This window comes from Meles meles, chromosome 7, assembly GCF_922984935.1.
Source record: "Meles meles chromosome 7, mMelMel3.1 paternal haplotype, whole genome shotgun sequence".
In the NCBI taxonomy this organism is placed as follows: domain Eukaryota; kingdom Metazoa; phylum Chordata; class Mammalia; order Carnivora; family Mustelidae; genus Meles; species Meles meles.
In genome coordinates, this window is record NC_060072.1 from 83,751,264 (window position 1) to 83,775,638 (window position 24,375).

The following is a 24,375-nucleotide window of genomic DNA, read 5'->3' on the forward strand; positions in this document are numbered from 1 at the left end:
TTAAATAACTTTGAAATATCAATAATAATAAATGAAATATCAATTTAAGTAAAATGTATGTGTTCTATTATAGAAGGTACATCAGGAGAATGGATTTGGGAATCTTTATTTCATCCACCTCGAAAGCTGGGCATTAATGATATTGAAGGACAACGGGTACTTCAGATTGCAGTGATTTTGCGAAATCTTTCCTTTGAAGAGGGCAATGTTAAGCTCTTGGCAGCTAATCGTACCTGTCTTCGTTTCCTATTACTTTCTGCACATAGTCATTTTATTTCTCTAAGGCAATTAGGCCTTGACACGTTAGGAAATATTGCAGCTGAGGTAAGCATGTGATAGTAACTTAAAACAGTTTTGATAGTTAGCAATGATATTTACTTTAAATTTTTAGTATGTAGCATTATTGTATTTGCTATGCTTAGAGAATATGAAAGGCTTACATATAGTTTTGCCTAACTGTGGTATCACACACTTTTCTGGAAAAAATATTTGAAACGATGCTCCAGATTTAGTGATGTCAATTCCCACAGTAAATTTTTAAAAACTTGGGCAACACTGTTTAAAAAACATTAAAAAAAAACATTAATTTTTATTAAATTTGAAATATACAGCACTGAAGAGGGCTACCTCAATAGTGTCCTTTCCATTTTCCAGCTTCTGTTGGACCCTGTCGATTTCAAAACTACTCATCTGATGTTTCATACTGTTACAAAATGCCTAATGTCAAGGGATAGGTTTTTAAAGATGAGGGGTAAGTACTTACTTAATTTTCTCATTGTATAATATGCACTGACTTTTTATCATCTATTAAAAAAGAAATATGTGTTTGTGTGTGTACGCTTTTCAGGCATGGAAATTTTGGGAAATCTTTGCAAAGCAGAAGATAATGGTGTTTTGATTTGTGAATATGTCGATCAGGACTCATACAGAGAGATCATTTGTCATCTCACTTTACCTGATGTGCTGCTCGTGATCTCAACACTCGAGGTGCTATATATGCTCACAGAAATGGGAGATGTTGCTTGCACAAAAATTGCAAAAGTAGAAAAGAGCATAGGTAAGATTAAACCAAAGAAACATTTGTTTTCTTTATTGAGGAAGATATATCTAATGGGGTGCTACAGAAAATCACAATTGGTATTTGGGGTTTACTATTTATTTTGAGGAATCATTACCCTTTCAGACACACACGTTTGTGTTATTCTTTCTGCCTGTTTTAGATTAGCAAGAAACTTCTGTCATACAGGGACCAGGGTGTTTGTGGTTATCAATAACTCCTTTTCCTTTCTTTATTTCTGTTACTACTTACCAAATCCAACCAAACGACCAACAAAATTGCTATAACTCTGAGGTCTTTCTGTTTCAAATGGTCAGCTGCTACTATTAAGCAACTGAAGCTGAGTGAAAAAGTTTCTTTTTATTCGTAGAAGTTGCTGGTAATGGTATTATTCTTAAAATTAATCAACTTACCACCTCTTTAGTGGGTTGTCTGTTTTAAACACAATTATGAAAGTATGTTAACTTTTACTCATTGATTAGAATGATGTCTATCTTGGGTATAAATACTAAAACCAGAGTAAATAGAGATTTAGCTTGAAATTATTAGTGAGAAATTAAGATGTCACTTTCCATATCAGTGGTTCCGAAATCTGGCTACACATCAGAATCAGTTGGGAAACTTCTCAAAAATAAAGATACCAAATCCCCATCGCAGAGCTACTAAATCAGTCTTCAGAGATTGAGCCTAAAAATCTTTTTCAAAGATCCACAGATAATTCTGATGTACAGTGATTCAGGGACTGCCATCTGAGAAGCAGTTATTCTGTATAGCATGTGTTTTTCAGCAATGTCATTGTTTGATAATATTACTAATAACTATTGGTTTTTAATTTATTTTAGACATGTTAGTGTGTCTGGTTTCTATGGATATTCAGATGTTTGGCCCTGATGCACTAGCTGCAGTAAAACTCGTCGAACATCCAAGTTCCAGTCATCAAGTTTTATCTGAAATTAGGCCACAAGCTGTAGAACAAGTCCAAACCCAGACCCATGTAGCATCTGCCCCAGGTTAGTGTTTTTACATAATGTTTTTCATTCTGGTTACTGGTATGTAAGATTTAATACTAAAGATAAATGTAAATGTGCAGTACAGGGAACTGATACTGTATAGTGTAATAGGCTAAAGCAGAACTTGGATATGAGCTTGAATTTCTTAGGTATTATACATTCCAGGACCAGTAGGACCAAAGTAAGCACAGAGAAAGAATAGTATAATAGATTAAAAAAAAAAAAAAATTCGAGGAGTGTGAGGGATTAGATATTTACAATTGTGAGAGCAATATGAAGTGCCCTGATGAACTTATTTGCAATTGTCAATCGTATATAACCTTATAATTCTCCCAGCTGGTCACCCAAGTACATAACTATAATACCTCCTAATACTTGAACCAAAAACCATAGAATCAGAGCCTTGGATCAGACACACATGTCTGTGTTCCTGCACTTGTGCACCCTTCTTAAGGTCCCTTGGGTCAATTCTGTTTAACTCAAATGTCTTTCATTAGAATTCATAGCTATCTAATAATGAGCATTCTCTTCAGTCCTTGGACTTCTTTCTCCTGGCTCGTTATAAGTCGTCATTTTTATATTTTAGCACTCTCAGCCTTTGGGGGAGTGCTTTCTCTACCTTCATTTGTTTTAACAAAACAATCCATCTTTCGCCTCACGTGCTCTTTTCCACCTCCCACCATTCCCAAGACATTTCTCTTTCCCTGTATTTTTTAATAGACGATACTCTTTTAATAGAGGATATTCTTCTCAGTTGATCTTATTACCTCTCACTTGCAATTAATATGGAAGCCATGTGGCATGTTTTTCTTCAACTTCTTACCCTTCACTTATAAACTTATTAGCATCTGAACTCATTTTCCTTCAACTTCCACTTGTCTTCAGAGATACCAGCTTCTGAATCTGTGCTCTGAATATCAGTCTCCTTATTCCTATATCTCAAGCCTCTTTTTCTTTACCTGCTTCTTCCCTTCAGCCTAGAAATGCATTTAGATCATCAACCTCCCTCACTATACTTAATTCAAAAATCTCATTATTTTTTACCTTTAACTACTGTGTCCATTTGATCCCCAAATCTTGTTGAGTCTTCCTAAATACCCTGGCTTCTTCAGTTGCCAGTGCAGTGCCTCAGTTCAGACTTCCATCACATCTCTCAGCTGCTTGTTCTCCTGTCATTTAATCATGATCTCAGTCTCTCCTCTACTCTAACTCATAGGATCACAATTATATACTCTATTCACATGAAAGGTATGTAATATGTATCACATATTTTATTGATTTCCACTATGTCCTTCTGAAGTGCATGGTAGAGTTGTATCATGGGTATTTAACTTCCTTGGTGTCAACTAACAAGATTGGACAAACAATGAAGCATGAAAAAAATAGGTAATTTTGACTACTAACCTACTCTGTAACTTTAACCCACAGGTAATAACATACTTGCGATTCAGTGGTCAAATAACAATGTTTTCTCAGCCTTGACAAAGAAATGAAACAGTTCTTTTTACCAGTTAAGTGGACAGTAGATTTCTATACTCAAAGAAGAAATTAAGGATTAAAGAAATTAAAGATTAAATTAACTGAGGGCTGTAGAGAAACTGTTCAACCGAGAGTTAGAGGAATTAATAAATTGTCAGTGATACACTGAAATAAAATGGGCCATTTGAAGAATATTTAAGAGTAATTTTGATGGAAACTACTGATTTTGCCTCCTCACTGACCAGTGACCTCAACAAATAAACCCATCCCCTCAAATAAGATTTGGCCTTCATTTGGCAAATGGACAAATTAAACGTTTAGAGTTTGTGACTTGCTCATATATATATATAGTAATTCATTGATAGAGATGGGAATAAGCCTCTAAGGACCTAAAAATTCACTTTTGAACTGGTGAGCATTCTATTACTTGCTCAACGTGAATGACAACTTTTAATTGTTCGATTAGTTATCATTTATAGTTTGTCCCCCACCCCCATCATTTGTTTAATACTGTTTTCTTATGGAATGGTTGTCTTCAGAAGTTTTGCTCACTTCCTATCACGATGAAAACTTAAGTAACCTTTCACCCGCTTTTAGTTTGACATCTAAATTTCTTCATTATAATTTAAATAGTTGTAAGATTTTTTGTGTATATTAAATTGACATTTTAAAATAAAAAGTACTTTGTGTATCCAGTGGAATCTTGATATTTGCCATCATCCATTTTAAATACACAGACACTTAATATCAAATTTTATGGTACCTTCTTTCTCCTTGAACTCATATCCACCACTCTATCTGTACTTATCACCTATAAATGTAGACATTTTAATTTAACTTTTTCAGTTTCCTGTTATTCTATAAAGTTTTAAGTATTTAAAATTTTATCATTATAAGTTTTAGAAATAAGCAATACATGAAACAACAGTACATGATAAAGTAGCTATTAGAAGTTCATCTCTTAATGAGGTGGTTCTCTGGAAAGTGTTACTCCAGTAACACTTTCCAGATGAAAATGAATGTTTTTTTATTGCTAGAGGGAAACTGGGTTCAACATCAATTCTACCTCCATTTTTCCTTTTTATAGATTTAATTTGAAAATCTAGTTCACATCAATAAATAGCTAAGGATAGAATTTACAATTCTTTGAACTTCAGAATTATCCAAAATTATTAAAATTATATTTAATGATCTTCTGTCAACTTGAGTTCTTTGATATGTTGAAATCAAAGAATTAACATATGACTCATAAAAGAATATGTTGCCCAGTCATTACATTTACTTTTAAGTTTTATTGGAAATATGTCAAAAAGATATTAGATATGACTGTAAAATATACCTGCTGACTTTTGCTTAGATGCAACTTGTTTAACCTGATATAGTCAAGAAATATTAGCACAGCAGTTCTCAAACTTTAGGGTGCCTCAGAATTGGCTGGTGGGCTCACACACTGATTTCTAGGCTCCATACCCTGAATTTCTGATTCAGGTGGACCAGAGAATTTTAATTTCTAAACAAGTTCCCATGAGATGCTGATGCTGCAGGTCAGGGGACTATACTTTGAGGACCACTGGATTAGGAAAATTGAAATATTCAAAACCCATACAGTTTTTGATAAGGTACTTTAATCATGTGCTTTGAGTACTTTTTGTAAAAACCTTAGAACTGCAGATTTCTCCCATTCGGCTACAGAAAATGTCTCCCATACAACCTAACTGGTAAAGTTAGTCTTTATTATCAAAAGTATTTTGCTTTAATCAATCTCACCTTTCATTACTTAAAAAAGGTCCAGCTTTATTTTTCATTCCAAGAAAATATGGTTAATAGGTGTTCCCATGACACCTTCCTTACTTCAGAATTCTAAGACAGTTAAACGAGCCATGATCTTGTCATCTGAATGAAATAAGATGCCACCACCTTAGTATTTCTTTAAAAAATTTTCTGTGCTTTACTTATACAAGATTCTGACTCAAAGGTAACACCTTTTTTTAATAGAAACTTTTTTTTAATAGAAATTTTTTTAATAAAAAAAAGTAACACCTTTTTTTGATAGAAGTTAGAAAATAGAGGAGGAAAGGACATTAAGCAAAAATTGTCATCACTTTATATCTGAATTCAGAATATACCAAAGGGCCAGAATAGTCCTTATCGCATGCCCAATATTGCCCTTAACTATAATATATAAAACATCATAAAATATAGATAGGAACCCCTACCATAATACCTTGGTTAAACGAAGCTTTGTGGATTCTAATGATTCTAATTCTCCCTTTGGTGTCCTAGAGGTTTTTACCTCTTGTCATCATTGTCATTGTCATCGTCATCATCATCGTCATCATCATGCTGACAGTTATATAGTGGTAACTATGTGCCAGGCATTGTTTTAAGTGGCTTATATGTAAACTCCCCTAATCCTAATAATGACCTAGGAGGTCAGTGTACTATTACTTTTCCCCATTTTATAGACAGGTTAATTAACTTGCCCATGGTTACACAGCTAGTAAGTGCTGGAACTCTATCTAGAACCAACCACTCTGACTTGAGAGCCATGCATTTAACCATACCTGCATTGCTATAAAGGATGGATGAAAGTTAAGACTTTCTGTTCCAAACTGGGAGAAGAACAGTTTTAGAAAAGAGTATATACAGAAGTTGAGCATCTGGGAAGTGATTCCTTTTAAAGATTTTTATTTATTTATTTTGAGAGAGAGAGAGAGAGTTGTGGAGGGACAGAGGCAGAGGAAGAGAGAATCTCAAGCAAACTCCCCACTGAGTGCTGAGCCTGTCTCAGGACTCAATCTCAGGGCTCATCCCACAATCCCATGACCCTGAAATCATGACCTGATCCAAAATCAAAAGTCAGACACTCAACTGACTGAGCCACCCAGGTGCCCCTGGAAATTGATTCCTTTTAAAGTATAAGTACCTTTGAATCACTTGGAATGAATCTTTCGGTATCTTTCCCAAGGGCAGTGCTTCTCAGTTTTTATAGTAATTCTGTGTTTCCAGTTTATCGTCTTAATTTAATTGTGGCTGCTTTATTCTTCTTTATATATTATTTGTAAAATTTTTGTAATTTCAACATAATTACTAATATTTCACTCAACTGATCATTAATTGATTCAGGAGATTTCAGTCCGAATAGATTATATTCTCTCGTAGTACAATTGATTGAAAAGAAAAAGGAGGAAGATTGGCCCTGCTTGGATATTTTCTGTAATGGCGTTACCAAGTTAGGAGAAAAAAAGATAAGCCAGGGTTGCACCAGGAAAATAGTTTTGATTGTAATTATTTTGTTCTGTTAAGAAATAGCATGCCATAGTATGGTATCTGAAATATGACAGACCTGGATTCAAATCTAGTACCCAGCTGTACACAGCTCTGCCATTTCCATCATGTGTTCCTTTGTAAACTTAATCTCTGAGCTTTATTTTTTTCATTAGCAAAACGGGGATAATTAAATTTAGGCCTATAAATAAGATTAAAATAAACAATGTTTTATAAATGTAAATAGCTTAATACAGAGTAAATGTTCAGTAAGTGACAGCTATTAGCTTTTATCCCAGTGAAAGCTTGGAGTTTTATCAAACATAAGTCAGGATGGCTTTTGATTATTCACAGATTTGACTGTGCTGTGGAGCTCCTTGGGTTCTAGTAATTTTAGAAATATATTTGTTCTGTCTGAGGATTCTGAACTTCGCTAAAACGTTATTTGAAAAATAGTGGGTACATTTTATAAGTTTAAAAACTGTAAAATAATGCTGATGAAGCAGTGTAATTTTTAATTTTAAAAATATGTAAGATTCATATTTAAATCATCATAATATGGCTAAGTATATTATCATATTTTTATGTTTTCATTAGTTCTTTTATATACAGCAGAAAAGAAAACATTTATTTTTCTACAGATCTGATCCACTTGTTAGAAAATAATAGATGATCTGACTTATTCACTGGACTTGAATTGTTTTAAAATATGTCATAAGTAAAATCTCAGAAATTGGTATGTGTTTTAAGATTAATAACTAGTACATTTTTACCCAGCCATCTTGCCTCTCTTAGGACAAAAGGTGTACTGGAAAACTATTATTACAACAGATTTTTTTCTCCCAGAAGAATAATCTTATGAAAATCCTTTCTTGAATTAGTTCATACTTTTTGTTCATCTTTTCCCAGAAATGTTATATATATGCCACTTGCAGAGTTAATATTAATCTTTTAAATTCAGAAGTGAAGTATTTATTTCTGATACTGTCTTCTTCTATTACTAAACTGATTCTTATTTACTGATGCGTTGAGCTGTGTGACCTTGGGCTGGTTATTTTAATCACTTTGAGTCTCAGTTTCCTTATGTGTACCCATCTCACACAAGAATTAATATAAATAGAGTATTTAACTCAGTGTCTGACCCATGGGAAAAAGAGTTTATATTAACTGTATAATCCATATTATTGTTACTACTTGAATGATAGTGAAGTGTTTATATAAAGCATCAAAGACAGTGCCTGGTATGATATGTGCTCCATTGTAAGTTTCTTTCTCAAATTTGTGTATTTTCATTATGTTTATACCACTTCTTGAAAGGTAGTCTTTGTGAATATTAATTGTTTCAGCGTCCATGAACTAAAATGGCATATAGTGACTAAGTGTGTACAAATGATGTAGCTAATGTATTTTTTTCTTTAGCTTCCAGAGCAGTTGTAGCACAGCATGTTGCTCCACCTCCAGGAATAGTGGAAATAGATAGTGAGAAGTTTGCTTGTCAGTGGTAAGTGGTTTATTTCTATTAAGGCTTTATCCTTGGAAAGAACAAAGCAAAAGAGAAAAGGAAATGTATTTCAACAGTCATCCAGAATGTTTTATTCTGTATTTCTTTTTAGTCAGAGTAGAATATCATTTAACAGAAAATGGACAAATAAAATCATTTCACCTGCATTTTAGAATAATTTAAAAGAAAAATGTTCATCAGAATCTCCAGAATTAAATTACACCATTTAACTTCTTTTCAGAGTAAAATTTGTGTTAAAATGTTATCTTTGACTTTGTAGAAAATAGGATTTGTCAGATTACAGGATTTTTATTTCTTAAATTAATGTTTTATTAAAACTGAACTGGACTGTCTTTAAAAAAATAAAACAGATTTTGTTGTTAAATGTCTCTTCTTTTTCATCACAAGCAATACTTCTTGTTCATTGATAGTTAATTTTTCTTTTTTCAGAGTAGTAGGGGGAAATGAGTCAAATGATACAACAGCTAGTGGGTTTACATGTCAATAAGCAACTTGAAAATATTTTATTGAGAAGACTGACTAGTCACGTATCAGCCACTTCCTGAAAAAATAAACTGTAGACTTGGTTAGATTTCATTTTCTCGTGGATGGTAGCTTCCACAGAGTTATGAATTCCAACTTAAATTCTTTAGAAGATTAATAGATTGAATGAAAACTTTCTGATGATGTATTACTTCAAAAATTTTCTTTCTCTGATCCCTTTTCTCCTATTCTCTAACATGATTTGTCTTCCATTCCATGTTCCTGTCATTCCGTGTTCCATATTTTTGGTACTTTCATATCTTTGTTCCTGTGGCAGTTTTCTCTAGACTTTTCCACTTTGCTTAAAGTCAGGTTTATGGTTTTAAATATCTCTATTTTCTTTTTCCTCACCTTATATGTTTTTACACTTTATACTTAATGAATCACTTCCAGTAATACTTGGAAATGTCTGTCTTCTACATTAAAACCAAAAAAAAGTTTTTTATATCTAAGCCTTTTGAAAACTCAGCACTCAAAGAATTATGAAAGTTGGGAAAAGTATGTACCACATGCACAGTAAAATGTGTGTGTGTGTGTGTTAGGTATGGACTTGGTCTTCTAAAGCCCATTTGTACATTTCTGCTAGTTCTAGTAAGGAGGGAGAGAATCATTTTAAAATTAAATAATCATAAGTATTATTTGATTCAGTTTATATAAACAGCTATAAGTTGGCCTGTTATGTGTATAGTAAGTCCTAGAAAAGAATCCTATGATGATAATTTGGCCTCCAGTCCTAACTGATAAATAGATGGAAGTCACTATATGAAAAAGACAAACTGAAGTTTGAATTAATTTGTACTGCATTATGAATAGAGATTTCTGAAATGGGGGAATGAAGTGTGAGGCGTGGGAGAAGTATGATTGTCTTAAAGTGTAGTTGAAAGCTTAGGTAAGTTTTTTTTCTTAAAGGATTTGATTGAAGAGACAACAAAAGTTTAATTTTAGTTCAGTTTTTCTTCCATTTTCCACATCTCCAGTGGAAATAGCTCATTATTGGGAATTTCCGTTATATTTTAATTATTGCAAGACAGAAAATTTAGTAGATATTGATTGAATGAAACTTACTTGTTGCCAACAGACCAACCCAGTTCTCACTGGGGTGTGAACATAGTTTTTATATTTGTTGTTAATGATTTTTTTAATACTAAAATAAATGTGATTAAGTGGTTAATCTTTTGTTTAGTTTCATCAGTCTAAAATCTGTCATGCATTTTTGCTAATAACATGATAGTGACATTTGATAAACAGGCATAAATATTATTTTATAATACATTGCCTTCAAATGGTTTTACTATATTTAGTATGAACTCTTCTATAATAAACTGCATAATGCCATTTATTTTTCTCTTTTTTAGGCTAAATGCTCATTTTGAAGTAAATCCAGATTGTTCTGTCTCTCGAGCAGAAATGTATTCTGAGTACCTCTCAACATGCAGTAAATTAGCTCGTGGTGGAATCCTAACTTCAACTGGATTTTATAAATGTCTTAGGTAGGATGCATAGTAGTTAACTTTAAACAAAGTTAATCCGTATCACTTAGAACATCTCTTGCTCTTTAGAGAAAATACCAACCACCTGTCTAATTTGAAATATTTCTACTACTTGAAGTTTCACCTTGGCTAGGTTGTTGTGAGATAGAAATTCAAATACAAGGGGATTTTGGAAATCAAACCTGGTGTTTGTGTTTGAACATTATGAGGCTTATCAAAGAAAGGAAGGGAGGAACTTTTTTCTACCCACTTTACTGTGTTAAAGACATGACTTTTGCCCTTTTAAATCTTGAATAATAGTCTATAACTAATACTCTTCAAATATCGAGGCTTTTGGTATTAATGCAAAGTTCATAAAATAGACACTACCTAGATGCAGCTTTTTTGTTAATTATATAGGGTATAAACTTATTTAAAACCTAACAATGTTAATAAATAATGATTTTTAAAATTGGGGAACTGATGTTTTATATTTTTTCTTTGCTTTCCACCTTTGCAGAATAGAACTATATGAATCATACTGGTTTGTACATTTGTAGTAGTAAATATACTACTGCTGTTCGTGTAAACACTGTTAGAAATCTGTTTTTTGCTCACGTGCTAGTTAAGAAAACTAAGTGTGTGTGTACTTTACAGAACGGTCTTTCCAAATCATACAGTGAAGAGAGTGGAGGATTCCAGTAGCAACGGGCAGGCACATATTCATGTAGTAGGAGTAAAACGGAGGGCTATACCACTCCCCATTCAGATGTACTATCAGCAGCAACCAGTTTCTACTCCTGTTGTTCGTGTTGATTCTGTTCCTGATGTATCTCCAAGTCCTTCACCTGCAGGTATTAATTTTTGAGTTTTAAGTATATCTAATTTAACAAAAAAGCAAAATGAAACTGTATATTGTATAAATTTAAAATGTATAATTTTCCTTTGTGTTTCCAGTAGCATATTTTGCTTATTCTGTTACTTTTACCATATTTATATGATGCAAAGTTGTTAGATGTTAATTTCTTAATTTTTTCTTGTATTAACTAATATAATGCCTATACGCAGCTTTTCAGTCATTTCATTATGAATTTTGACTTTTTCCCTCCTATTTTCAGGAATCCCTCATGGACCACAAACTGTAGGAAACCATTTTCAGAGGACTTCTGTTACCAGCCAATCTTCAAATTTGACTGCAACACAAATGTCTTTTCCAGTACAAGGTGTTCATACTGTGGCACAGACTGTTTCAAGAATTCCACCAAATCCTGCAGTTCATACCCACCAGCAGCAAAATGCTCCAGTGACTGTCATTCAAAACAAAGCTCCAATTCCTTGTGAGGTTGTTAAGGCTACAGTAATCCAGAATTCTATATCCCAGACAGCAGTTCCTGTTAGCATTGCTGTGGGAGGAGGAGCTGCTCAGAGTTCTGTGGTTCAGAATCACAGTACAGGGCCACAGCCTGTTACAGTTGTAAATTCCCAGACATTGCTTCATCATCCATCTGTAATTCCACAACAGTCTCCATTACACACAGTGGTACCGGGACAGATACCTTCCGGCACTCCCGTGACAGTAATTCAGCAAGCTGTCCCACAGAGTCATATATTTGGCAGAGTACAGAGCATACCAGCATGTACTTCTACAGTTTCACAGGGTCAACAGTTAATCACCACATCACCCCAGCCTGTGCAAACTTCATCTCAACAGACATCTGCTGGTAGCCAGCCGCAAGACACTGTTATCATAGCACCTTCACAGTATGTGACAACTTCCGCATCCAATATTGTCTCAGCAACTTCAGTACAGAATTTTCAGGTAGCTACAGGACAAATGGTTACCATTGCTGGTGTCCCAAGTCCACAACCCTCAAGGGTAGGGTTTCAGAACATTGCACCAAAACCTGTCCCTTCTCAGCAAGTTTCATCAACAGTGGTACAACAGCCCATTCAACAACCACAGCAGCCAGCCCAACAAAGTGTAGTGATTGTAAGCCAGCCAGCTCAACAAGGTCAGACTTATGCACCAGCCATTCACCAAATTGTTCTTGCTAATCCAGCAGCTCTTCCAGCTGGTCAGACAGTTCAGCTAACTGGGCAACCAAACATAACTCCATCTTCCTCACCATCACCTGTCCCAGCTACTAATAACCAAGTCCCTACTGCCATGTCATCTTCTTCCACCCCTCAATCACAGGGACCACCTCCTACTGTCAGTCAGATGCTATCTGTGAAAAGGCAGCAACAGCAGCAGCATTCACCAGCACCCTCACCACAACAGGTACAAGTACAGGTTCAGCAGCCCCAACAAGTACAGATGCAAGTTCAGCCACAGCAGGCGAATGCGGGCGTTGGTCAGCCTGCTTCTGGTGAGTCAAGTCTGATAAAACAGCTGCTGCTTCCAAAGCGTGGTCCTTCGACACCGGGTGGTAAGCTAATTCTCCCAGCTCCACAGATTCCTCCCCCTAATAATGCAAGAGCTCCTAGCCCTCAGGTGGTATACCAGGTGGCCAATAACCAAGCAGCAGGTTTTGGAGTGCAGGGGCAATCTTCAGCTCAGCAGCTATTGGTTGGGCAGCAAAACGTTCAGTTGGTCCAAAGTGCAATGCCACCCACCGGGGGAGTGCAAACTGTGCCCATCTCGAACTTACAAATATTGCCAGGCCCACTGATTTCAAACAGCCCAGCAACCATTTTCCAAGGGACTTCTGGCAACCAGGTAACCATAACAGTTGTGCCAAATACAAGTTTTGCAACTGCAACTGTGAGTCAGGGAAATGCAACTCAGCTCATTGCTCCAGCAGGAATTACCATGAGTGGGACGCAAGCAGGAGTTGGACTTCAGGTGCAAACACTTCCAGCCACTCAGACATCTCCAGCTGGACAATCATCCTGTACTACTGCTACTCCCCCATTCAAAGGTGATAAGATCATTTGCCAAAAGGAGGAGGAAGCAAAAGAAGCAACAGGTTTACATGTTCATGAACGTAAAATTGAAGTCATGGAGAACCCGTCCTGCCGACGAGGAACCACGAACACCAGCAATGGGGATACAAAGGAAAATGAAATGCAGGTGGGAAGTCTTTTAAATGGGAGAAAGTACAGTGACTCAAGTCTACCTCCTTCAAACTCAGGGAAAATTCAAAGTGAGGCTAATCAGTGCTCACTAATCAGTAATGGGCCATCATTAGAATTAGGTGAGAATGGAACACCTGGAAAACAGAACTCAGAACAAATGGATATGCCGGATATCAAAAGTGATTTGAAAAAACCTCTCGTTAATGGAATCTGTGATTTTGATAAGGGAGATGGTTCTCATTTAAGCAAAAACATTCCAAATCACAAAACTTCCAATCATGTAGGAAATGGTGAGATATCTCCAGTGGAACCACAAGGGACTTTAGATGCCACTCAGCAAGATACTGCCAAAGGTGATCAACTAGAAAGAATTTCGAATGGACCTATATTAACTTTGGGTGGTTCACCATCTGTGAGCAGTATACAGGAGGTTCCAAATGTGGCAACACAGCAGTTTAGTGGTACTGACTTGCCTAATGGACCTCTAGCTTCAAGTTTGAATTCAGATGTGCCTCAGCAACGCCCAAGTGTAGTTGTCTCACCGCATTCTACAACCTCTGTTATACAGGGGCATCAAATCATAGCAGTTCCCCACTCAGGATCAAGAGTGTCCCATTCTCCTGCCCTATCATCTGACGTCCGGTCTACAAATGGCACAGCAGAATGCAAAACTGTAAAGAGGCCGGCAGAGGATAATGATAGGGAAACAGTCGCAGGAATTCCAAATAAAGTAGGAGTTAGAATTGTTACAATCAGTGACCCCAACAATGCTGGCTGCAGTGCAACAATGGTTGCTGTGCCGGCGGGAGCAGATCCAAGCACTGTAGCTAAAGTAGCAATAGAAAGTGCTGTTCAGCAAAAGCAGCAGCACCCGCCGCCATACATGCAGAATGTGGTCCCACAGGTAAGTCACCCTGCTCTCAACATTTCTCTTAAAGAGTTCTCACTTGTAAATAGGATTGTAGGGGACTGTCCACTGTTCGACTCCTCATCTTGAAAAGGTAATTGTGTCAGCTCACCAGTGTACTTGGGCTCTCCGGCCTCTGTTTTTCAGTGTTGTTGTTTTTTTTTTTTTAATATTAAACAGTTCTCATTGTTAACTTTAGCACATGGTTTAAAGAATCTTTGAAATTTCGTTATCAACCCAAATTAGTAATTTTGTAGACCAAAGATAGAGGAACACTTGCTAATCTGACATCTCTTGGAGAATTTTTTAAATATAAGTCAGTCTCCATGGTCACCTTTGGGTGGAGGGGGATATACTAAGAGCACTTCAAAAGGGAGATTCTGTATTTGATTTTGACAGGAGTATGTTTTTGTGGCTCTTTTCACCATTCTTTTATAAAAAAGATGAATCCCGTAAGTCCTTTATCAGGTGTTTTCCTGTTATACTTATATATTGATTTAGTTGCCTTGGTTCTTGAAAGACTATTATAATCTCAATTTCTTTCAGCTATTCTGATATTCTTGCTTTTGTGTTTCTTGCTCCTTTGCCCTCCTGTCAGGTTTCTGTTATCTCCTCTTTAATATTCTACTATCCAATCTCTGTTGTACCCTGTAGTCAATAAAAGAGTTTTCTAGGATTAGTGCTACTGAATTGAGGATTCATTCTACCATTAAAGATTTTAAGGTCAATCTTATGTGCTGTTTCCACTGAAACTAGGGGTTTACTTAACAGTTGTCTTTAACCTAATTTTCTGGATGACTTTTTTTTCTTTCTCTTTCCTAAGTCCTACATAGCCAGAACCTTCTGTGACTATTGCCAACTCTGCTAGCACTCTTCTGACTTTGATTTCTTCTCCATGCTTTTGGTGTTTAGAGCAGATCTATGGCCATTGCTGGCATTAATACCAAATCAGGGGGTAAAAGGGGGCAGCAAAATGAAAGATAAAAGAACAAAGAATCCCATCCTTCAGAACAGTTCATCCACTGATGTGCATCTTTTTTCATGTGAGTGGATAAAACTGGACAGTGCTCTTGGGGACATAATGAGATTTTAATTCATACATTAGTACTGTATTGCTTAGATTTATTTTTATTGCAAGGTACCTAAGTAGGTTGAGTATTCTTTAGTTGATGTGTACATGGCAATGATTATTATTGAGTTTTAGCAAAAAATACTAAAGCAATTTTCCTCAAACTGCTGTAAGTTGAGTTTTTTTCATTTATTAAACACAGTAAAAAAATTTTAAAGTAGTATGGTGTCTGGCATATAATAAGTTGATTTTTATATTTTTTTCCTTCATTTATAATTTCCCAATTCATCTTGATTATGTTCCTCACTCTGTCTTTTCCTCTCAGATTCTCTTATAATGCTAAATAATTATAATAGACTAAGCCAAATGAGAGAAAAACTCCATTTTTCTATGGAATTATCAACCCTCATTTTTGTGTGTGTCCTTAATCTTCCAGTGTGATTATATTCAATAATGATACTTAAGTAACAAAGAACCAACAATAATACTTGTTAAGACTAGGACCTGTGTTAGGAACTTGTTACTAAAAGCATTTTCTCATTTAATTCTTGGAATAACTCTGTGAAGTAAGAATTGTTATCACAATAGAGATGAGGCTCTAAGCTGCAAAATAATTCACCCAAGGTCACCAACTAATGTGACGTGGTTCCAGGACTGAACCACTTGGATGTCTGTCTGAAAAAGAGATTCATAGTCTTAACCCACTTCTCCACTATTTTAAAAGATTTTGTTGAAAAGTTCTAGAAAGCCATTTTATATATAACATATTGAGTATTTGAACTATTATATTACAGAATGTGAGTAGCATTAAATTATAATTTTAGGACATTAATTCTAAAACTTTTTTCTTTACACATTGGACATATATGTATCTAATTCAGTCCATAAAATTACTACATTTTATTTATATGTTATTATTTATTTTATTAAATGTGCTAAAATTTAAAAAATTACTTTTTAAAGTGTGTTCTTTAATATATATTGTCCCAAAGAGTGTAGTTTATTTGAAATTGCTACATTCTTTATTTTTAAAATTAGTGTTTGGTTGGCAGGTAGAAATTTAAAACTTTGCAAGGAAAAAGAGATAGCATGCATGGTGTCTGTGAGAGTGAGAATTAAAAACTAGGATTCTTACGTGTAACACTTAACATGGTGACTGCTACATAGTTAGTGGCTCAGTAATGGTACAGCTGTATTTTACCTTCATATATAGGGAATAAAGTACCTATAAAAGCTAAAAAAGATCAGCTGTTTAAGATGGGATCATAAATTTCCTTTGAAGGGTCTGCTGTTGGTCTTCTTAAGAGCCTACTAATAGAAAACCATTTCCATTGTTGCCCAGATTCTTCAGATTTCTTTTATATGGACTTTGATTTAACACATTTTATTCACTATTTGAATTGGTACGTTAAAGGAGTAGATGAAATGGAGGATTTTAAATGTGATTTTTCAGCCAAACCTTGTTATTTCTACCATTTCAAGGGGTCTGGAGATGTTAAGGAGGTACCTGGACCCCAAGGAGGGACTTTCAGATTTGCAGAATGTTCAGGGCTAGAAAGACTGCAGGGAGAAGTCCCTGCTGAGAATAGCCAACAGGTAATCCTTCCTACTCTCATTGTTCTTTCATGTTTCTTTTCTCAGTTTTATTCCCTTTCACTCTAATTAATCAGCTATATTAATTTCATTACAGAAAAAAAATTAGCAGCAGAAAAGGAGAAAGATCTATAAAAGTAAATGATATAACCGCAGATTTTGTGTTTAAATAGTATTTAGCTGGCTAATTCATAGAAATACAAAATAAATTGTACGTATTTCAAGGCAAACTTCTTTATTTGTAGCTGTTTATTTTAGTCTGTTGTATTTGTAAGTTGTAGGATAACTATTCATGAATTGGTGTCTTCTGAAAGCATAAAACTAGTTTGGCACATAAAAAAATAAAAATGAATAAAAAAAGAAAAGTAATTATAAATATTTACCTAAAGATTTGCCTTTTTCAGGAGCATGTAAAACACATGTTGAACAGAGCAATAGGTGTTAATCCCATGATCTGAAGACATGCTAAATTCTTGTATATAAAACTAGTTTACTTAAGGATGTATTTACTTAAGGTGTTATATATGTGCTTTTCCTCAATTCCATTGAACCATTGCTAATATAGTTCTGTGTCACACTGAATTTTGGTATCTTCCTGGTCCCTTCCTTTCTTTGATAAAGAGCTTCAAGTTATTCAACCCATCAGAATGCAGATCTGTAGCCTCAAGGGGGCAGCATTTAGTCATAGCCAAGATCGTTTTAGCAAGAACCCCAGGAATTATCATTCCAGTATTTTCTTAAGAGTACTACTGCTTAAATTTGTAGAATAGTAGCACATTGTAGCACATTGTAAAAACTGAGAAAGGCATTACCACTAAACATAATAATTGTTTTTGCATTTTAGTGTATCCTTAAAAGCCAGTCTTGGTATGTATTGATTATCTAGGTTATATACTTTGTAAGAGTAAAAAACTTGGTAGTTTAAAAACATGAGGGAATGTAAGAGCAGAAAGAGTCTTAGATATTATCTTGTCCCAAACCCTCATTTTTAAAAATTGAAGTTACTTTCCCACACAAAGATCTCTTTTCCAGTGATTCCTGTAATTGTCTTAATTCTGTTCTCAAAAGATCTGTACATTTAGACTAAGTATAAACACTTTTATTTCACATTTAGAGTAAATCTAATTTTTGTTCCTTATAACTACTTCAGAGTATCTCTCCTTCCTCGCCTGTGTTTTAGAATATACTTTCTCAGTTCCTTCAAGTAGATCCGAGGTGTCAGGGTGTCTGGTTTATTTTTCATCCTATTTATCTTAAGTCAGTTCTATTTTATAAGTGGCTTTCAAAATCTGTAGCTAGAATTGAACAAACTGTTTCATTACAACCTAGCAAAGAATTTGTTTTGAGAATAGATTATGAATTTGTATCTTTCTAACACAGATTGAAGTGTTTAAATTTATATCTTTCTAAGGTTTTTAAAGTTTACTACTAAGAACATAAGGGTTTAAGAGCCTCAAATCCCAAGTCTTATATCAGAAAATGTTATCACTCTAGGGGCACCTGGGTGGTTCAGTCAGTTAAGCATCCAACTCTTGATTTCAGCTCAGGTCATGATCCCAGGAATCTGTGCTCAGGGAGGAGTCTGCTTGAGGATTCTTTCTCTCTCCTTCTGCCCCTACCCTGCTTATGTGGTTTTTTTCTCTCTCTCTCTCAAGTAAATAAATAAATAAATAAATAAATAAATAAAAAAAAATTATCACTGTGATCTAGAATTTTTAGCCATAATTTGCTCTTGAAAAGATAATCGAGGAAAGCATCATCTTGAAAAGATAACAGAAGGGCGTCTGGGTGGCTCAGTGGGTTGGGCCACTGCCTTCGGCTCAGGTCATGATCTCAGGGTCCTGAGATCGAGTTCCGCATCAGGCTCTCTGCTCAGCAGCGAGCCTGCTTCCCTCTCTCTCTGCCTGCCTCTCTGTCTACTTGTGATCTCTCTCTGTCAAATAAATAAATAAAATCTTTAAAAAAAAAAAAAGAAAGAAAAGATAACAGAAGAAAGCAAGGCAATAATAAAACTGCTGCATTAACTTTTTCAGTTAGTTTACATTGCAGAATAAATCACATAGTTGTTTTGCATCCTTTGTGTAATTTTACTTTTTGGCCACTTACTGCTGGATTTGTGGCTTTGATTTGGGGGGGGACCCCAAACCTGTAATATAAAAAAAAAAAATCTCTTCCTCAATAGAGTAGATGATAGAGAATATTCCTCAAGAGGGATCATTCCAAAAACTATGACTTTGAAACCTACTTTTACATTTACACTTAAGTTGGGGTTATGGCTGATGATCTAGCAATTCATAGTAAATAATAAGGTTAAGGGGCACCTGGGTGGCTCAGTGGGTTAAGCCTCTGCCTTCGCCTCAGGTCATGATCTCAGGGTCCTGGGATCGAGCCCCACATCAGGCTCCCTGCTCAGCGGGGAGTCTGCTTCTCCCTTTCCCTCTGCCTGCCACTCCCCCTACTTGTACACTCTCTCTCTGTATCAAATAAATTTAAAAAAAAAATAGTAAGGTTAAGAAAAAGTAAACATATAGCCTAAAAGAAACATATTTTACACTATCATGTAAAAGACCTAATTCTTTTTATTGATTAATTGATATTTATTTGTTTGTTTATTGGGGGAGGGGCAAAGGGAGAGGGAGAGTGAGTCTTTTAAGCAGACTGTGCTGAGTGCAGAGTGCAGAGCCCATCGCTGGGTTGGATCTCATGACCCTGATATCATGACTTGAGCCAGAATCAAGAGTAGTATGATTAACTAACTGAGCCACACAGGCACCTCAGGAATGTGTAATTTTTTTAATAACAAGAGGAAACCTAAAAATATTCACTCCTATGGTCAAATGAAATGTGAGTTTTAGAATTTCTCATTTGGTATATTCTATAAGTACTTTAATTCTTGGGGTGCCTGGGTGGCTGAGTTGGTTAAGTTTCTGCATTTGGCTCAGGTCATGATCCCCAGGGTTCTGGGATGGAGTCCCACTATGGGCTCCCTGCTCAGTGGGAAACCTGTTTCTCCCTCTCCCCACCCTCTGTTCGTGCTCTCTCTTGCTATTCTCTCTCTCAAATAAATAAAAAAATTTTTTAAAAAGTACTTTAATTCTTTTTGTTTCAGTGATATATTTAGATCTATTTAATTCTTTTTGTCACTTTGTCACTTGTTTATTTTTTATTGTAAAATTTTTTCCAACATATACAAAAGTAGAGCCAAGAAGTCTTCATGTGTCTATCACCTAGCTTAAAATATTATTACCATTTGCCTTTTTAGTTTCATCTGTTCTTCACAATCATTTTTTTTTTTCTTGGAGTACTTTTAAACAAGTATCAAACATTATTTCATTTTGCCAGTAAATCAGAATCTATTTCTCTAATAGTTAAGTACTTTTAACTATTTAGATCTCTCTCTCCAGTACCAAATCACAAATAGCAGAAATAGTAGTGTGTTTAATATTATCTCACACCCAGTTCATTGTTCTCTAGTTGTCTTTTAAAAACAACGTGGGTTTGGTTTTTTTAAACAGCTCGTTTGAATTAAGATCCACAAGTTTTTACACGTTGTATTTGGTTAGTGTGTCTGTGTCTTTATTCATTATTAATTTAACAGCTTAGATTAATTTCAGTCATTCTTGCCATATCCCTCATTCACATTTGGAGTCAAAATACCTTGTGATTATTTGTTAAATTTTCTATGCGACACCAAATAAAAGAGTTTCACAATGGAAAAAAAAATAGGTTAAAGATTTGTTAGCACTTTTGAAAATAAAAATAAGCTTAATCTACAAATATATGACAAGATAGTCAATAAAATACCTAATTTAAATGGTAATAGAAAAGGGAACCAGAAGGTTCATTCTGAGAGAATTTGATGCTTCTGGCAAATTTACCCTTTAATTAAAATTCTGGGATATTTGTAACTTGTTACTCTCTAATATTTGTATTTGGCTGAAACTGATTCTCTTGGTTACTCCCTTTTTTAGAATTTCTTGGATTTTTATTGCAATATTTTCATTTCAGGGAAATAATTTGAGTAATTCTTTTGATAAATAGACTAATTCTAATGTTACCTTCCATTTCTTTGTCTCTGATCCTTTTTTTTTTTTCTTTGTCTGCTTTCTCAGCATCAGTTTTTATGGCTTTAAGAATTCCCAGGAGAATGATTGTCAGATCCATGTTTCCAGCATTAACTTCTATTAATAGACGGTTGTAGTTGATCTTCCACTGTCCCCAAAGCAGACTCATTATCTTTCCTCCAAAGTACAGTTTCCCTTATCTATTTGGGCAACAAATGTTGCCATTTGTTGAGAATCTAGAACTAGGCTCTTCATCTGTAGTTTCTCTAGTCTTCCCACAATTCCTTATGTTAAGATTTCATTACTTAATAGTTTATAGATGAGGAAACTGAGGATCGCAGAGGTTAAAGAGATTGCCCTGAGTCACATAACTAGTTTAAAAGGCAAATTGAAAGTTTGAGTACAGATGTGTCAAGCTAAAAAGTCCACACCCTATCCATGGCACCTGTTTTTCATGCATGCATATGCATGTATATGTTTTCTCACTGACCATATTATAAAATCTTAAGGGCTTGACCAGATCCTATTATGGAAACAACTTCAATCATATCCCAAAAGTAGATTTTTTTTTTCTTAGAGCTTGGAACTCAAAGAGTCACACTTCTAAACTTTTTTTCAGCATTTTATTCTCTTTTTTCATTTTTATGCTCTAGCCTTATAGATTATTGTCTTTTTTCTAATTATTATGGATTTTAATCTGATGTTTGCAGAAATTTTTAACTAGTTTTGCCCAACTATTTCCAATATTACCTTATAAGTGAATGAGTATGTTTAATATTTTTCCAGAGTTTAAATTTATTGCCATTAAACAATGCTTTGAAAATGGTGTGCTGCCATTTCTATATGAGAAATTCATTATTATTTTTCCCTTTGTGATACGTTATGAATAAAATCTGAGTTAAGGTTCAAAGAAAATATTTTGCCTCAAATTGTTTTAAGCCATATTATAATTATGTATTTTTCAGAGAGAAAGGGATAGGCTACAGAAGAAGAAAATATAGCTTATATTTTAAAGACTTATGAATTAGAATTGGAATTAGAATTCTTTTACTTGTATTGTCCATCAAAAGCTGAAACTGAACAACTTTAAAGACTAAAATTGCTAAAATGGCTTACTATAAAATAATATTTATAACATTCTACTTATGGTTACTTCATTTTTACCATCAGAAATTTTCTTTGCGTTTCACTATGATTGTTTTACGTTGTAGTCATTAAAAAATCTGAATGGAAATATATGCAAAGAAAGATTAATTTGTAATTGATTTATTCTTGTGCAGAATGTATGTAAGTAAATCAGTGGGTGCATTTATACTAGATTTATTCCTCATTTTAATCTATAGTTTTGTTTTTGCCTAATTTATTGATCTAAAATTTATTAATTCTAAATAATTTATGTCCTGTAACATTAACAATGTGATCTTGCCTTTGTGGTTCATATGAAATAAAAGAAGCTTTCCTAATTATTTTTATAAAAATAATTATCATTTTTAAAGAATTTTTAAGAAATAATTACTAACTACAAATGTAAATTCTGTGTTAGAAGTGCATAACTAGCAATGTAATCATAATTGTCATTATAATCATTGATGCCTGTACTATAAAATATGAATATCTTTCAGTGTCGTCTCACAAACTACGTGGTTGTGTTTTTTCACAGAACACTCCTATGACGCCTTCACCAGCTGTGCAAGTGCAGAGCCAGCCTAACACTTCCCAGCCTTCTCCATTCAGTGCATCTAGTCAACAAGGGGATCCAGTGAGAAAACCTGGACACAACTTCATGTGTCTGTGGCAGTCTTGTAAAAAGTAAATGGAAATTTTATTTGATACACATAAATGTTCTTTGTTCTGGAATGCTTTATTTACATTTCTGTCATCTCTACTTTTATGAAAAAATTTTTTTGAAACCACTCAAGTCTTTTAGCAAAAATACTTCCTGTGAGGAGGGATGTTGATATAGGTCCAGTGGCACCTGAGCTGAAAAATTTATATAAATGGTAGAAAAAGCTTCATTGCCTAATGGTAGGTTATTGGAGAATGCATCTTAGTATTAATTTTTAACAAAAGAAAATCAGCTAAGTATTTGATTTCATATTTGGTTATGAAAAGAGATAGGTTTTTTAAAGTGGCCCAAAGTTGGTGGTAGCTATCAAATTTTTGTAGCAACTTAAAGATAATAATCTGTTAGGAAGACTGATCTGTCTTAAATTTGAGTTTGGGTTGGACACCCCATGAAAATTATTTTTTTAAAGCCATACTATCTCACAATTTAATAACTAAGATGAACAGTGAGTACAATTGAACTTCCTAAAACAGGGCTTTCTTATGAAATGCTTGCAAATAATGTTGATTAAAATAAGATAGTTCTTTAACAGTGCTCAGCCAAGACCCTTTGTTTTGTCACTTTTTAGAGGTCCAAGACTAAGGCACTTGACTTAATAGACATAATACCCTTCATTTTCTTGGATATCAAAGTTCCATTTCACTTTAACTGATAGCAGAAATTACCATATTCTTTTAAAAATTATATTTGCTGTTCATAATTTTTATGATATACTACAGACGTTCTTTTACTGTAAACTTCATATACAGGTTTGTTGTGAGGTTGTGGCTATCACTGTAGAGTAGTGGATTTTTTTTTCTATTTTTTTATTTTTTATTTTTTATTAACATATAATGTATTATTAGCCCCAGAGGTACAGGTCTGTGAATCGCCAGGTTTACACACTTCACAGCATTCACCATAGCACGTACCCTCCCCAATGTCCATAACTCAACCACCCTTTCCCTCCCCCTCTTCCCCGGCAACCCTCAGTTTGTTTTGTGAGATTAAGAGTCTCTTATGGTTTGTCTTCCTCCCAATCCCATCTTGTTTCATTTATTCCTTTCCTACTCCCCAAACCCCCCACGTTGCCTCTCAACTTCCTCATATCAGGGAGATCATATGATAATTGTCTTTCTTTGATTGACTTAATTCACTGAGCATAATACCCTCTAGTTCCATCCACGTTGTTGCAAATGGCAAGATTTCATTTCTTTTGATGACTGCATAGTATTCTATAATATATATATACCACATCTTTATCCATTCATCTATTGATGGACATCCAGGTTCTTTCCATAGTTTGGCTATTGTGGACATTGCTGCTATAAACATTGGGGTGCACGTGCCCCCTCGGATCACTACGTTTGTATCTTTAGGGTAAATACTCAGTAGTGCAATTGCTGGGTTATAAGGTAGCTCTATTTTCAACTTTTTGAGGAACCTCCATGCTGTTTTCCAGAGTGGTAGGACCAGCTTGCATTCCCACCAACAGTGTAGGAGGGTTAGAGTA

At 34.7% G+C, this 24,375-nt stretch overlaps 1 protein-coding gene across 1 annotated transcript in view; it reads left to right on the top strand.

Annotated features, from left to right (window-relative positions):
• Positions 1-24,375, top strand: part of ARID2 (AT-rich interaction domain 2) — a 176,080-nt gene that overhangs the window by 117,154 nt on the left and 34,551 nt on the right. The window contains exons 8-16 of the mRNA XM_046011910.1: positions 74-324; positions 655-751; positions 848-1,057; positions 1,900-2,067; positions 8,233-8,314; positions 10,213-10,347; positions 10,984-11,180; positions 11,445-14,308; positions 22,698-22,846. Of these exons, the coding sequence (XP_045867866.1) occupies positions 74-324; positions 655-751; positions 848-1,057; positions 1,900-2,067; positions 8,233-8,314; positions 10,213-10,347; positions 10,984-11,180; positions 11,445-14,308; positions 22,698-22,846 (4,153 nt within the window). The remainder of the gene's footprint in view (positions 1-73; positions 325-654; positions 752-847; positions 1,058-1,899; positions 2,068-8,232; positions 8,315-10,212; positions 10,348-10,983; positions 11,181-11,444; positions 14,309-22,697; positions 22,847-24,375) is intronic.